Consider the following 14005-nt stretch of genomic DNA (forward strand, 5'->3'; position numbering starts at 1 on the left):
AGCCTTTGGAAAAGCAGGGCTGAAGCACAGCAGAGAAAGCAGTGAAGAGCTGGAGCTGTTTCAGTCATCAGTAGAGCCGCTCCACCAGCAGATAAGAGTCTGACCAACGTTTGTTAGTCGCTCAGTTGTGTCTGACTCTTTGTGACCCCATGGACTGTAACCTCCAGGTTAAGGCTCCTCTGTCCAATGGGATTCTTCAGGCAAGAATACTGGAGTGGGTTGCCATTCCCTTCTCCAGGGGATCTTCCCGAACCAGGGACTGAACCTGGCTCTCCTATATTGCAGGAAGATTCTTTACTGTCTGAGCTCTCAGGGAAGCCCTCTGACCAACGCTTACACGTGACCAAATGCATACATTGGAATGCTGGATGGTAGCATCAAGGTACCTGCATTCTTTCCATCTCTGGAAGATATCAAATTCCATTGCTTCTGTCTGATTTGGAATGAACCGAAACTCAGACACAAGCTCTGGTGTGTGTTCTGGAAGCTCGCACTCCCCAAGCTCGGCTGCAGGTTTCATAAAAGGGAGAAAACACGAGACAGTGAATGCTTCTGGTTATTGCGCAGCAAGTCCAAAGGCGCTCTGCCCGACTGTAAACAGCACAGGTACCCCCTCAGGTATAACTAAGGCCCTCCTTTCAGGAGGACTTAACTCCCACTCGGTCCCCACAGATACATTCAGAATCCCTTCCAATCACTCCAGTGTGCTCCCCATTGGGCCATACACCATCATCTCGATTATGACTGTCTGTCTCCCGACTACTTCTCCTGCCCAGGGAGGCTGTGATTACATTACCCCCACCAAACTGTAGTGCCTAAATTTGCAATAAAAGGCAACTGCCAGGAATGGGGACCTGCCCAGGAACATCTGTGTAACAAGGCTCTCGTTAAGGGTGGGTCTGAGCAGCACACCAGAGTCTGCAGTGCTGGAGAGGACCAATCAAGAATTCAGTACAGGCAGGATCGGGTGTTGGGGTGGGGGAATGTCAGGAGGGAGAGGGAAGGCATGAGGAGGGAGGGAATAGGGGGTGAGAGGGCTGCGGAAGCAATTGCAACTCAGGCAGAAGCTGGGAGGGAGGCGGCTGTGCAGAAAGGAGCAACAGCCACGTGGGCGAGCCCAAGCAAAGAGCCCAAAGCCGCCCCCACAGAATGCAGGGCCGGAGGACACAGGAGGCCCATTCCTCCTCGACCTGAATGAGAAAATCTCTCTCCACTCCCCCAACCCTCGCAGGACAGGAGGCAGAGCCCAGAGGGAAAAGGAATCCCCCAGAGGCCCCTCTGCTCCTTTTCTGCAATTGCCTCTAGTACCTGGCCAATACAAAGCGTGGTCAGCAGGCCAGCAGTGTGGCCATCGCCTGGGAGCTTGCTTGCCATGCAGAATCTCAGGCCCCACCTGAGACCTGCGGGAGCAAACCCGCCTTCCACCAGGCACCCAGGAGGGTGGGGCACACGTTACTTGGAAAAACATGCATCTACAACAGGGGTTTTCTAACAAATATGCATCAGAACTGCCTGGAGGACTTGTTAAAACACACATGGCTGGCCCCCACGCCTAGAGGTTCTGAATCCATCGGTCTGGAATAAGGCCTGAAAACCTGCATTTCTCTTTTTTAATTTATTTATTTTTAACTGGAGGATACTTGCTTTACAATGTTGTATTGTTTCTGCCATACAACAACATGAATCAGCCATAGGTTTACATATGTCCCCTCCTTCTTGAACCTCCCTCCCACCTCCCACCCCAAAAACCTGCATTTCTAACAAGCTCCCAGGTGATACTGATGGAGCTGATGCAATATATTCCCAGGGAACATACTCTGAGAACCACTCCTTAACACAGAATCCCACCAACAAGCCAGCACATGACCAAACACCCCGAATTGACAGCAACCCTTAATGTACCTAACAGCCCTTTCCACTGGCTTCTGAGCCCAAATCCCAGTGCCCACCCTTCAGGAGAGGGACTCCTGTGGGCTTGCAGAAGAGGATGAAATGTCCCTGTCCACCCAGAGGAAGCACTGATACCAAACTGGGAGGGCTTGTGTGAGGACTGCACGACACAGCCTCTGACACTGGTTGGGGAACTCAGAGCTGTCTCCTCACCTGACCACAGCCCCTCAAATATGCAGCTCTCAGCTGGACGGCAGCCCTAAGACCACCAGGGGTCTGAATCAGGGTATGCGGCTGCTGGGGACTCTGGGCACAGCCACAAGTGATGCTTCTGCTCTGGACACATTTGCCCAGAAAAGGGGAGGGCTGGGCTTCCAAGGCTGGGGGCTGCAACTGACCTCTGACCTAGACTTTACCCTGAAGCTGCGGACCCAGCAAGGTCAGAAGGGCTGTCTGGAAAGAGGTCTCCTTGATATGAGCCACCCTGCAGCATGGGCCAAAGTGAGCCATGCATTTACTGGTGTGTCTGCACCAGACTTGATTAACTGTGCCTCTGACATGGCCAAGCACAGGAGAGAGAAGCCAATGACAAGGTTCCCACGAGACCAGGTGAGGGGGCTAGTGTCCCGCCTTATCATTAGAGGGACTAAAACAGGCCTGAGGGACACCCATCCTGAGGAAGCATGCTGCCTGCCTTCCAAGAACCTGCCAGCAAGAGCACACTTCGCTTAGCCGTGGTGGGGGGTGGGGGGTTGGAAGAAACAGCTCAGAGGCAGGAGGGCTTGACTCCCACTTGACCGGTGTGACCTGGGTAAAGTCCCTTAACTGCCTGGGTCTCTAATGCCTTATCCACAAACCTGAAACTTACAAAGCAGGGACACACCACAAATGACTACGTTTTCCCTCCTCCCTTTTCTTTGTACCTGAATTAATTTTCAAATCAACCATAAAATTCGTTCTCAAAAGAGCAGAGCCTCCAAGCAGGGCCACTGCATCACAACAACGGAGGCACTGATTCAAGGACGACTGCGGCAAGACACGTGTTCATGGCTCCAGCATGAGAGGAAACACCTTTCCTCTCAGTTTTCAAATGCACAGAGGCTCTCAAGAAATTTCACAGTCCTTGGGGAGCTCTTCAAGTTCATTCTGCACTTACTGATCACCTACAATAAGCCAAGTCCCCATTCAAGAATAAGCAGTAAAGGTGACTAAAGAACTGAAGTATCAGCAAATGGGAGTAATCTGGTCATTAAAAACCACCTTTATGAGTATGCTGCTGCTAAGTCGCTTCAGTCGTGTCCGACTCTGTGCGACCCCATAGGTGGAAGCCCACCAGGCTCCCCCGTCCCTGGGATTCTCCAGGCAAGAGTACTGGAGTGGGTTGCCATTTCCTTCTCCAATGCATGAAAGTGAAAAGTGAAAGGGAAGTCACTCAGTCGTGTCCGACTCTTACCGACCCCATGGACTGCAGCCTACCAGGCTCCACCATCCACGGGATTTTTCAGGCAAGAGTACTGGAGTGGGGTGCCATTGCCTTCTCCCTTTATGAGTATAAACATGATGAAATATATGTACTAAAATTACCAAGTAGAAAACCATACAAAAAAATCTATACAACTCTGACCAGAACTACATTTTCAAAACTCAAAACACATAAAAACTCTGCTTGTCTGTGAATAGGATGGTGGGTTCCTTCCTTGCTTCTACTCGTCTGTTGTCCTGAGAGTCTATAATAAGCCTGTACTGATTTTATAATTTGAAAAAACTTAGATGAAGTTTTAAAACTTGGTAAATACAAAAGTCAGAAGCCAAATCTTATTATGGTGTTCAAAAAGAATTAGTAATTATGAATGAATACATCATCATTCATTATCCCATAGAAGCCAAAGAGCACACAGGTAAAGAGTCCACAACATATGTCTATCTGATGTGCTAACGAAATTCCCTATGTGCAGCTACACATTAGTATCCTCTTAATTAGTGCTGGAGACTTTAGTGAGTGTTTCTTGTGCATCTTAAACTAAAATCCACCAATGCATCATATGGATGGAATGGTCAACCCTGAAAGCCAGGCAGGCAGCCCTCGTACCCGCCAGTTCCCACCCACATGCTGATGGCTCCCCTGTCAGCGCTTCCAGCCTGACCTCTCTTGTGGAGCCTGATCTGCACTGACTCAAGAAGCTACCAGAGGCCCCACTGGCACCTCTGAGCCAAGAGACTGCACAGATGTCCCGCCGTGGAACCCAACTCTTAGTCTAGCCATTCGCTGTTACCATCACCCCTTCTCAGCAAAAGCCTAGCAGTCATCTCTGACTCCTCTTTGAACACTGAAGCCTAATGACTGGGTCCTTCTCCTTATATTATTGATGTGGTTTGGGGGGGTGTGTGTTTAACCCCCAGCCTTGGTCAGTTTGATTTCTTCACAGCTACATCTCACTACACCCCCAGCCCCAGTCTTGGTCTTGTTCCTGTCCCTTCTCCCCATCATAACCACTGTGGCCTTTCTAAAATGCACATCTGATGAGGCCTGCCTCCTTCTTCAAAGGCACCACTGCTGACAGCATGAAGCTGATGTGCTTTAAATGGGGTCAAGGTCACCCACTTTTCCAGATTTCTGAGCTTGGCCCTCTGTGTACTTCTCTTCTCTGTGCCCAGGATCCTCTGTTCATCTCCATCTACCCTTCCTCCCATGGGCCTGCCACTTCCAAGCCTCCTGCAGGTCTCTCCTGCCAAAGGAACCACACTCTGCTGTATGTGTGCACACAGAGTATGTGATCCTGCCTTGCGGTCCTCAGGGGACTGGAAGCTACTTGGAGATGGAGACTGTATCATGTTCATTTATACCCCCAAAGCAGAGCCCTGTGCCTGCTACATAGTAGACTGTCGTTTGTTCAAAGGAAAAGCAATAACTTTAAAATGCTAATTACCACTAAGGAGTAATGTACCTTGTAGGCAGAGAGCGGCTAATTCCACAGCTGTTTCATATGGGCATTTCAATCTTGGGAAAAAAAAAAGAAAAAATTAATTCTAAATATGAACTTTAATATTCATAACTATACAAAATGTCACTAAAACCATTTTTCAGAAGGTAGTGATATTTAGATAATGATTTTTATTCTCTGTGGTTTCTATTTTTGCTGCCTACATTAAAAAATGCAAACAACCTGACTTACTCTCCCTGTTTCCCAAAGTCAGTTCTCCTCATATCTTAAATTAACCCCATCGAGGTACAGTTTCAACTCTAAGCATAATGGGCAATTTTCCTCAATCTGGCAAGAATGGGGAAGTTTGGAAAAGAGAATGAAAAGCCCTGCTCTTTGCTTTACTAGTTTTAAACTTATTTTATCTTGATTTGACACATGCATCTTTTCAAATTGCCTTAAATCTTTCTTGAAACAAGGTCCTAGTGTTAGAAATGAACAGAGAGACACTATATCTAAGATGGCCAGGACAGCCAGATACACCCAAGCGATCAAATAACTGAGACACTGCCACAGAGCTGTATTACTACAAATCCAGAGATCCCATTCATACTTGATACACAAATGTTGTTAGAAGAATAATAACGACACACATCGGTACAGCACTTCATAGTTTTCAAAGCCTTTCCACATGCGCGTATTATCCAGTTTGGTCAATGCGTCCAGTGTGTCAGCCCCTACTATGGGTGTGGCCAGTGCTCCCCACCCTTCACCTCAGAGGTAAGGAGCTGAGTGTTCAAGTGTCCTGCCCACCACTGGCCAGCTGGCAAATTCAATGCTGGGGCCAGAACACCAGGCTACTGGGAATATAGTAACGTCAGGCTGAGGTGCATGTCAACTGCAAAGTGCTGTACAAATCCAAGATGTCGCCACTAACGTTCTTCCAGACCGAAGACAATCACCAGGTAAGAGGCTTTTAGTATGGGAGCACAGTATGGTGAGAGAGAAATACACACACACGCTTTGATATACACACAATCAAATATCCACTACCTGTATCACACTGCTAAGGCGAATGTATACACTGTACAATCTACTTGTTCTAGAGTGTACATTTCACTAGGATTCTTGTAGCACATATTCTACAGAGAATTTGCAGATTCAGAAATCACATTTTAAATCTCCTTCAGGTTATATTCAAAATCAAACTGTATTCTTGTCAAGAGCAGGTATTGCTTTTTAGATTCAGTGGGTCTTAGTTCTTCATGTAGCAGAAAACAGTCAATACGTCTGGTGAAAAATGACACAGCTGTAAAAGTTGTGACTGCAGAAATCACATATCCTTAAAATACATACACTGCCTGTAAAATCAGTCACTTCAGTGCCAATGCTTGTCGTGCTCAACACTGTATAGCCAGAGGCCTAGGACTTAAAAACCATTTTTAAGAGAGGAAAAGGAAATGAGATGAGACATCTAAACCTCTTTCTAGTAGAATCAGAATGTAACCTCTTTAAATAAATGCAGATGGTGATGAGCGAGACTTTCAGATGATCCAAATACTTGTAAGTGTATACATACTAATAAAGTATCTTGCTTGCAAACACAACAAAAGCCGTTATGAATGGGGCAATGATGTGACCAGGGAGAGAATGACTCCCAAATACACATCACTGAAGATATCAAATGCTCTTGGAAATGCTTCAAGCCATATAGGAGTTATTTAACATAAGATGTTGATGATAGTTATACAAGAATTAGACTCACTTTACAATGCCTGGTGTACTTTTTTGAATTTTGAAAATGGAACAAGGGTAACGAGTTATAAAAAAAACACACACAGTGAATTATTTAGAAAATACACTATGATCTATCTTGAGTTAATGGTTAGAAAAAAAACATACTTACTTTCCTGAAAGAATGTCATGCCTGAGTTGTAAAACAAACAGGTACCTGATAAACATATACAAAAGTCAACAGAGGGTCACTGTTCCCCAGCCACTTCCAATCCCCAGCTTCCCAGCACTGCTCCCATCCCCACGCAGTCCGGAAGTCTGCATTGTAACAAGGGAGTCCAGGTCAGATGAGAACCTGGGTGGAAGCATCTCCTCCTGTCCCAGGAAGGCATTCCAGAACCTAGCTAGGAAGGTGAATGCATGTAGGAAATTTGCAAGATACTCGGAGGATGGAACATGGAAAGCTGCATGGTCCAATGACGCCTCCTCAATGCCCGTGAGCCTCCAGGAGACAGACAGACAGACAGACAGACACACATACACACACACACACACACACACACACACACACACCTCACACAATCCAACAGGTAGGGTGGAACCACTGCATCTGACCCTCAGCTAACCCTGCCAGCAGATTTCAGGAAGGATGCAGCTGATTGTATCAAAGAGTTTGCAGCTGACTGCAGTGAGCGACTGCTGGAGGCTTTTTTTCTGCTGAGATTAACCGCAGGCTCTGTCTTCAAAAAACCAAAAAACACATGTGTGCACACACACAGACACACACACACGCACACAGGAAACAGAAATCCCAGAACTGGTTAAGGAAAATGGGGAGGAAGGCAGCAAATAATACCAGAGGAGTTCACTGAAGTAAGAGATTAAGTAAGTGTCCTTTTTTACCAGGAGGATGTGGGCATCAGAACCGCTTACAGTGCTTTGTAAAAACCGAAGCTACCCACGCTCGGCTCCACACCTACAGAATGAGAATCTTACACGCAAGAGTAGTCCCCAGGAATGTGATTTGTTCAAAAGCTTCTTGGGTGTTTCTGATTCACAACCCCTGGTTAAGAATCACTGGCTTTGATGACAGCTAGAAGCAGCACACTTCATAAAGGACTCTGAAGAGCAGCCCTAGGACAATGTAATTTGTTTGAACTTTGAACACAATGCACACAGTCACTCTCTGTGGGATGGATATAGGATAATGTGGGTGACCCAGACATGTGGGTGGTGGTGAAGGTTCTAGTACATTCCAGAATGTTACTACTTCTGACAGGCACTCAACTACCATTAAACTGAGTACCCATATTAAGGAGGAAACAGTGCTGATGTGGCCAGAACTTCCAATTCCTATAGGAAATCTTAACTACAGAAGCCCATAGACCCCTCCCATGGCAGGGCATGGTGATAAAGTCAGTCATTAAAGTGCTACTTAGGTGGTCACCTCCAAGCCAGGGGCCAGAGCCATGGACCACCCATCACCACTGCTGTGCATCACAGACGATGACAAGGGGAGTCTGGGGAATCAAAGGCAGCAGGAGACTGAGCCGAGAATCTCACTGACAGCAAGGTGGCTGGAAGGCAAGTCCACACATAAAATGTGTTTTAAGTCTCTTTTGCTTCAACACTATCTCTGAAGTCTCATAGGCAGACATAGGCAGGTATACCAAGGAAGAAACTCAACGGGGTGGAAAGTCACCATGAAGGAGCACCAACAAATCTGATACTACAACAATCGAGGGAATATTTGGCAGTGTTCCTTAAAGAAATAAAACGGCAGTTTTGGATGGTGAAATGCTCTTCTAATATCTGCCTTCCCTTTTGGTATCTGAGACAAAAAATAAAGTGCCAGAGACCAACTAGCCAATTTACCCAAGGTCTGTCAAGACAGATATGAGATGAGAAGATACACTCTTAAATTCTGATTTACTAAGAAAAGGTTCAATCAGGCAAAGTTTTCAACAGAATGCAGAGATAAGCACAGGCAAAGTGTTCGTAACTTTTGCTCAGAACAGAAAGACAGCAGATGGAAGAGGTGGCAAGCCCACAGTCTAGAAGGCCTGCTGATTATACCAAGGCAAGTGCTATGGGGTGTGAGTGGGTGGAAGGACCTTGCTTCGCATCTTGTCCTACCTTGTAAACTCTTCACGAAGGTTGTTCGGTTCTGAAGAATAATATTTAACTCGAAAGTGCAAAGCATAAGCAGGTCCAACTAAGCATTTGGAGATGGAAGGTTGAAGATGTTTTCCCCCAAGGTTTGAAGATCACAGAATGGACAAAAAGGAAAAACATGTTAAATCTATTAACATATCCACCACACCACTGGAAATTAACAACAGAACACACAAAGCAATCCCAGTTTGGAAAACTAAAATGGACTTTGGTGTTGACAAAAACAGTGTGGTTAGTAATCTCATTCTGGAAGAAAATGCTACTCATCTAGTGACTTACTGAGAGCTAACACTTTACTTTCACCCCTGACTGCCAAGATACCCCAGTGACACTAACTTTTAACAAAATACTAAGTGGGCTATAGGAAAGTGACACATAAACAGCCGAGTGTTCTGTAATCTAAAAATAACCACAGTAAAAATACTTTAAAAGTATTAAATTTTAAAAAAATTACTCATACATAAACCACATTGAAGAAATGTGGTTACCACAACATAACATAGAGAGCAGGACCAGATTGTCAAAGATCCCACCAGCTCTCCCATTCTCTGAATCTACTTCATAACCCCCGAGAAAATGAATGTCACAGGTATAAAGCCATGTTTCTGAACATCCTATTTCTCAGTCCTCGTTGGGGGAAGTGTCTAATTTCAAAAGAGGGCATAGTGTGTTTTTTAACATCTACTAAAAACTCCCATTCAAATTTTAAACTCTTAACATTTAGCCAGTCTTAGGAAATTAAAACATCCTTAGAACTGAATCCATTTGAAAATGCTCCCAAGTTCTAATGAAAATGTAATACTTCAAAACACTGGCAACGGAGTTCACTCTCTGAAAAGGCAGGAAGGTAGTAGACTGAATTCTGCTTACTTACTTTTCATCTGCTTTTTTATAGGTTTGGAATGATCCAGCCAGTGCTGAAAGAAAGAAAAAAAAATGTTTTTCTTTTAGGAATAGTTTCATCAATAAGATTTTGCATCCCCTGGAGTTACCCTCCCCTATAAATCTTAGTAACTAAAACTAAAAAACACAGGTTTTTTGACTCGGTCCCCCTAAATTCTAAAATTAACAACCAAAATTCATGGCCCTTTAAATGACCCACACTGAAGATGGAAAGACAGGCAGGAATTTCCCTGAGATAATTCTGCTCTGGTCCATGAAGGTGTTTCAACTTCCTCTAAAACCAGGGCTGGCCCTCCCTTGTGGCTCAGCTGGTAGAGAATCCGCCTGCAATGGGGGAGGCCTGGGTTCGATCCCTGGGTTGGGAAGATCCCCTGGAGAAGGGAAAGGCTACCCACTCCAGTATTCTGGCCTGGAGAATTCCATGGACAACCCAGTCCATGGGGTTGCAGAGTCAGACACGACTGAGCAACTTTCACTCACAAAACCAGGGATTGGACCAGATTATGAGCTCTTAAACTGGTTACCTGCAACCTGCTCGGTATAATATAAAAATATCTGTGCTTCATGAAAAGGTGTCAACATCATTAATTATTAGAGAAATGCTAATCAAGACTACAACGAGGCATCACCTCACATGGGTCAGAATGGCCATCATCAAAAAGTCTACAAATAATATATGGTGGAGGGAATGTGGGGAAAGGGAACGCTCTTACACTGTTGCTGGGAATGCAAACTGGAGCAGCCACTGTGGAGAAGGGTATGGAGGTTTCTTCAAAAACTAAAACAGAACTACCATTTGACTCAGCAATTCTGCTCCTGGATAAACATCCAAAAACCCAAAAACACACATTCAAAAAGATGCATGCACCCCAGCGTTCACAGACAACCCAAGAGCCCATCAACAGATGACTGGTTTAAGGTGTGATATGTATACACAATAGACTATTACTCATAAAAAAGAATGAAATATTGCCATTTGCAGCAACATGGATGGGCCTACAGATGATCATAATAAGTCAAAGAAAAGACAAATATCATATGCTATCATCACTTACATGTAACATCTAAAAAATAAAAAATGAATCTATATATAAAAAAATGGAAACAGACTCACAAAAAAAAAAGGAAAAAAAACTTATGGTTACCAAAAGGGAAAGGGGAGAGGGATAAATTAGGAGTTTGGGATTAAACTACAGATACAAACTACTGCAGATAAACTAGATAAGCAACAAGGATTTACTGTTTAGCACAGGCAAATATACTCAATGTCTCATAACAACCTATAATGGAAAATAACCTGATGAAAATTTATATATAACTGAATCACTTTGCCGTATACATGAAACTAACACAATATTATAAATTAACTATACTTCAGTTAAAAAAAGAAAAAATATCTGTGCTTATGGACATCAAATTCATTTTTCCTGGGAAGAGTTAGCTTTCCAAAGAGGTGCTGAAAATAACCTAAAACCCTTTACCTAATTCATCTATAAAGTCCCTTCAAGTCAGTGGAGCCATCATCAGCCTTTTTCTCCTGAGTTTTCTCATGATAGAACTAAGTCTCCACTAATTTACTAATGACCATAGCCACGCTGCCAAAAGTCTCTGTTCATACACGGGTTTTTTGACTCGGTCCCCCTAAATTCTAAAATTAACAACCAAAATTCATGACCCTTTAAATGACTCACACTGAAGACGGAAAGACAGGAAGGAATTTGCCTGAGATAATTCTGCTCTGGTCCATGAAGGTGTTTGAACTTCCTCTAGCTTTCACCAGAAACACCACTTCAGTCTTATCCACCCGAGGAAATTACAAAACCACTTCCCTCATATAAAAGTTCCTCTGTAACATCCAACTTGTTGGCGCTACAGTCTTGAGGAGACTTGGGAGCTTGACTTCCATGAAAAACATTTCAGAACATGACACTGTGAGCCCCTCCAGGCGAACATATGTCTCAGAGGGCAAGGACCACTCGCTTAATCATCTCTGAGTTTCCTGTGCCACACACAGAGCTGGCCACCCAGCAGGCCTTATTGGATTCTTGAGAAAGAAATAAATGTTCAACATAATTTTTTTAAAATGGGGCAAAAAGGGACTTTCCTCTATGGAAACTCCGCGCATGTGGAACACTGCTGTAAGGACAGCAGTTGGAACAACACAGCACAGAGCAGGTTTCTCAATAGCTGTTCAGAATCAGAGGTCACTCTGCTGACCGTCAATATACTTTCAGAAGCAATCTAAACCCTGGACATTCTAATAATGAAAATGGGAGGGACTGAGTGAGTACAGTGTACTCTACCCCTCACCAAAGAGCCCGTTACGAGACTCTGTGGGAGGAGAGGGATAAGGCAACACAAAAGCAAATAAGAGATGAATTATAACACAATAAGCTGTGAGCAGTGCAATGGGAGACATCGGCTTTGTCATCCCTGCTTCCCAGCGAGGCAACTGAATGATAAAAGCCCCAGATCCCCACAGCTGGATGCCTATCTCAAAGGCTTGTGCACAGGATGCTTCATCTCATTGTTAATAGCTCTGAATGAGAAATGACCTAAATGCCCAACAACAAAGACGGATTAAAAAATGACTCCTCCATGTAGTGAAATACTATTCAGCCTTTAAAACTGATTTAGGCCTGTATTTATTGATGTGGCAAGAGATCCACAGCACAATGTGAGATGGAAAAAAAAAAAAAGCAGGTAGGATCCCTTTATAGAAAATTATTATTTCCTAGCAACACATGTCCATAAAAATGTATAGAGGTTATTTCTGAATGTGGGACTGTGAATGACGTCTACTTATTTTCTTTTTCACTTTTCTGAATAGTTTCTTCCTTTTAAAGAGAATATTATTTTCACAGTGGAGGGTGTGGTGGGGTGGGCCTGCCAGGTTGTCAAATTTTATTACTTATTTACCACTTGCCTATCAGGTGGTTTTTGATGATCAATTTGTCTCATTAGAGTGAAGTCTCATTGCTGCCCCTTAGCCAAGCTGAAGTCCTGGACCCTTAGCCCCTGGGAAGAGGACATACAAGGACTTATAAAGCAACATATTTACTTTCCTGCCAAAGTAAGTATCATGCTAATGGGTTGACTAAACCTGTTCTTTGCCTCACTTTCAAATGAATTTATCCATATCAGGCAAGGAATGTTCTCCCCACAACCAACCTCTAATCTTATTAGCCCCGGAGGCTCAGAGCTTAAAGGAGCTTGTCCCATTTCTTTCCTTTCTCAAGTCTCCTTATCATATTTGGAATAGAATAAATTTCAGCCCACTGTTCTTCTCCCTCTACTGTCAAACTCTAATCTTAATCCAGGCCCCGCCTGTATCATTTCCGGAGCTGTGGTTTTAAACCCTGGCTGCACATTTCAGTCACAGATACCCAGGTTCCACCCAAGATCATTATACAGAATCCTAGATCATTAGTGTTTTCCAAAGGCTGCCAGTGTGCTCATTAAATATTTAATGCTGAAGTTTCCCTGCATCCTCTCCTACCCAAGAATATGTACTAATAATGACCCCGGGGATCCTGAAACATCCAGACCCCTTCTGAAGACTGCTGTCTGAGGTTTGTAAAATCTTCAGCAATTTCAGGGTTTATGAGCCAGATGGCTACGGCCCTGTGTTAACTGACAGGCATATCATGGCTGGATGCTCCCCCTGGACAGCAAATGCCCTTCCCTCTGACCACACTGCTAAAGAAGTTCCCCTCATCCTCATGCACTGGCCCCCATCCTTCCCAGCAAGTCACCAGCCACGGAGCCTTGCCCGGAGCAGGACCTACCAGGATGGAGGTCTAGGGCTCACAAAGCTGGGGAAAAAATCAGCAACAGCTCCATTTAAAAAGCTCCTTGACCCTGCGGTGTTCTGATCAGGTTTGCTCATCTGCATCAGAGGCAATAAGAAAGCCAGTCACAATCCTAAAACGAGATGATAAAACCTTTCTTGTGTCCTACCAGTTCACACTGACCCAACTTCCTTCTTAGCTGCAGGGGCTGACCGGACCCTGATCACTCGTATTTAATCCCACAAGACCACCCTGGGACTTAAAGACCCCGGATACTCAGGCCCAGTGTGGCATTTAGCAAATCATATCCTGTACTTGGCTTGAAGCCCAATTTAACAGCAGTAGGACCTATCTCAGATATTCACCTGCATCTGGCTAAATATAGCCAGGCTGCCTGTCAGCAGGGACCAAGACAAATGGCTCCAGCCCTCTTATCAGACTGGTAAACCAGTCACCGGAAAGAGACAGGTGCGTTTCTGAGTTCAAAGGGCAAGATGTTTAACTCAGACACTCTAATGCGTATTAGGTAGTTTCTGATCTGAATTTCTTATCCAAGTCCATCTGGCAAAACCCTTTCCATAAATTGAGATG

The 14005-nt window shown here is 44.5% G+C and overlaps 1 protein-coding gene across 1 annotated transcript in view; it reads right to left on the reverse strand.

Moving 5' to 3' along the window:
• EPB41L4B (erythrocyte membrane protein band 4.1 like 4B) overlaps positions 1 to 14005 on the reverse strand; it is a gene marked incomplete at its 5' end in the record, with an annotated part of 138993 nt that overhangs the window by 82135 nt on the left and 42853 nt on the right. The window contains 5 exon segments of the mRNA XM_010843622.1: positions 387 to 507; positions 4836 to 4888; positions 6718 to 6762; positions 8682 to 8760; positions 9595 to 9637. Coding sequence (XP_010841924.1) covers positions 387 to 507; positions 4836 to 4888; positions 6718 to 6762; positions 8682 to 8760; positions 9595 to 9637 — 341 coding nt within the window.

The sequence above is a fragment of the Bison bison genome, unplaced genomic scaffold (genome assembly GCF_000754665.1).
Source record: "Bison bison bison isolate TAMUID 2011002044 unplaced genomic scaffold, Bison_UMD1.0 scf7180017864183, whole genome shotgun sequence".
NCBI lineage: Eukaryota > Metazoa > Chordata > Mammalia > Artiodactyla > Bovidae > Bison > Bison bison.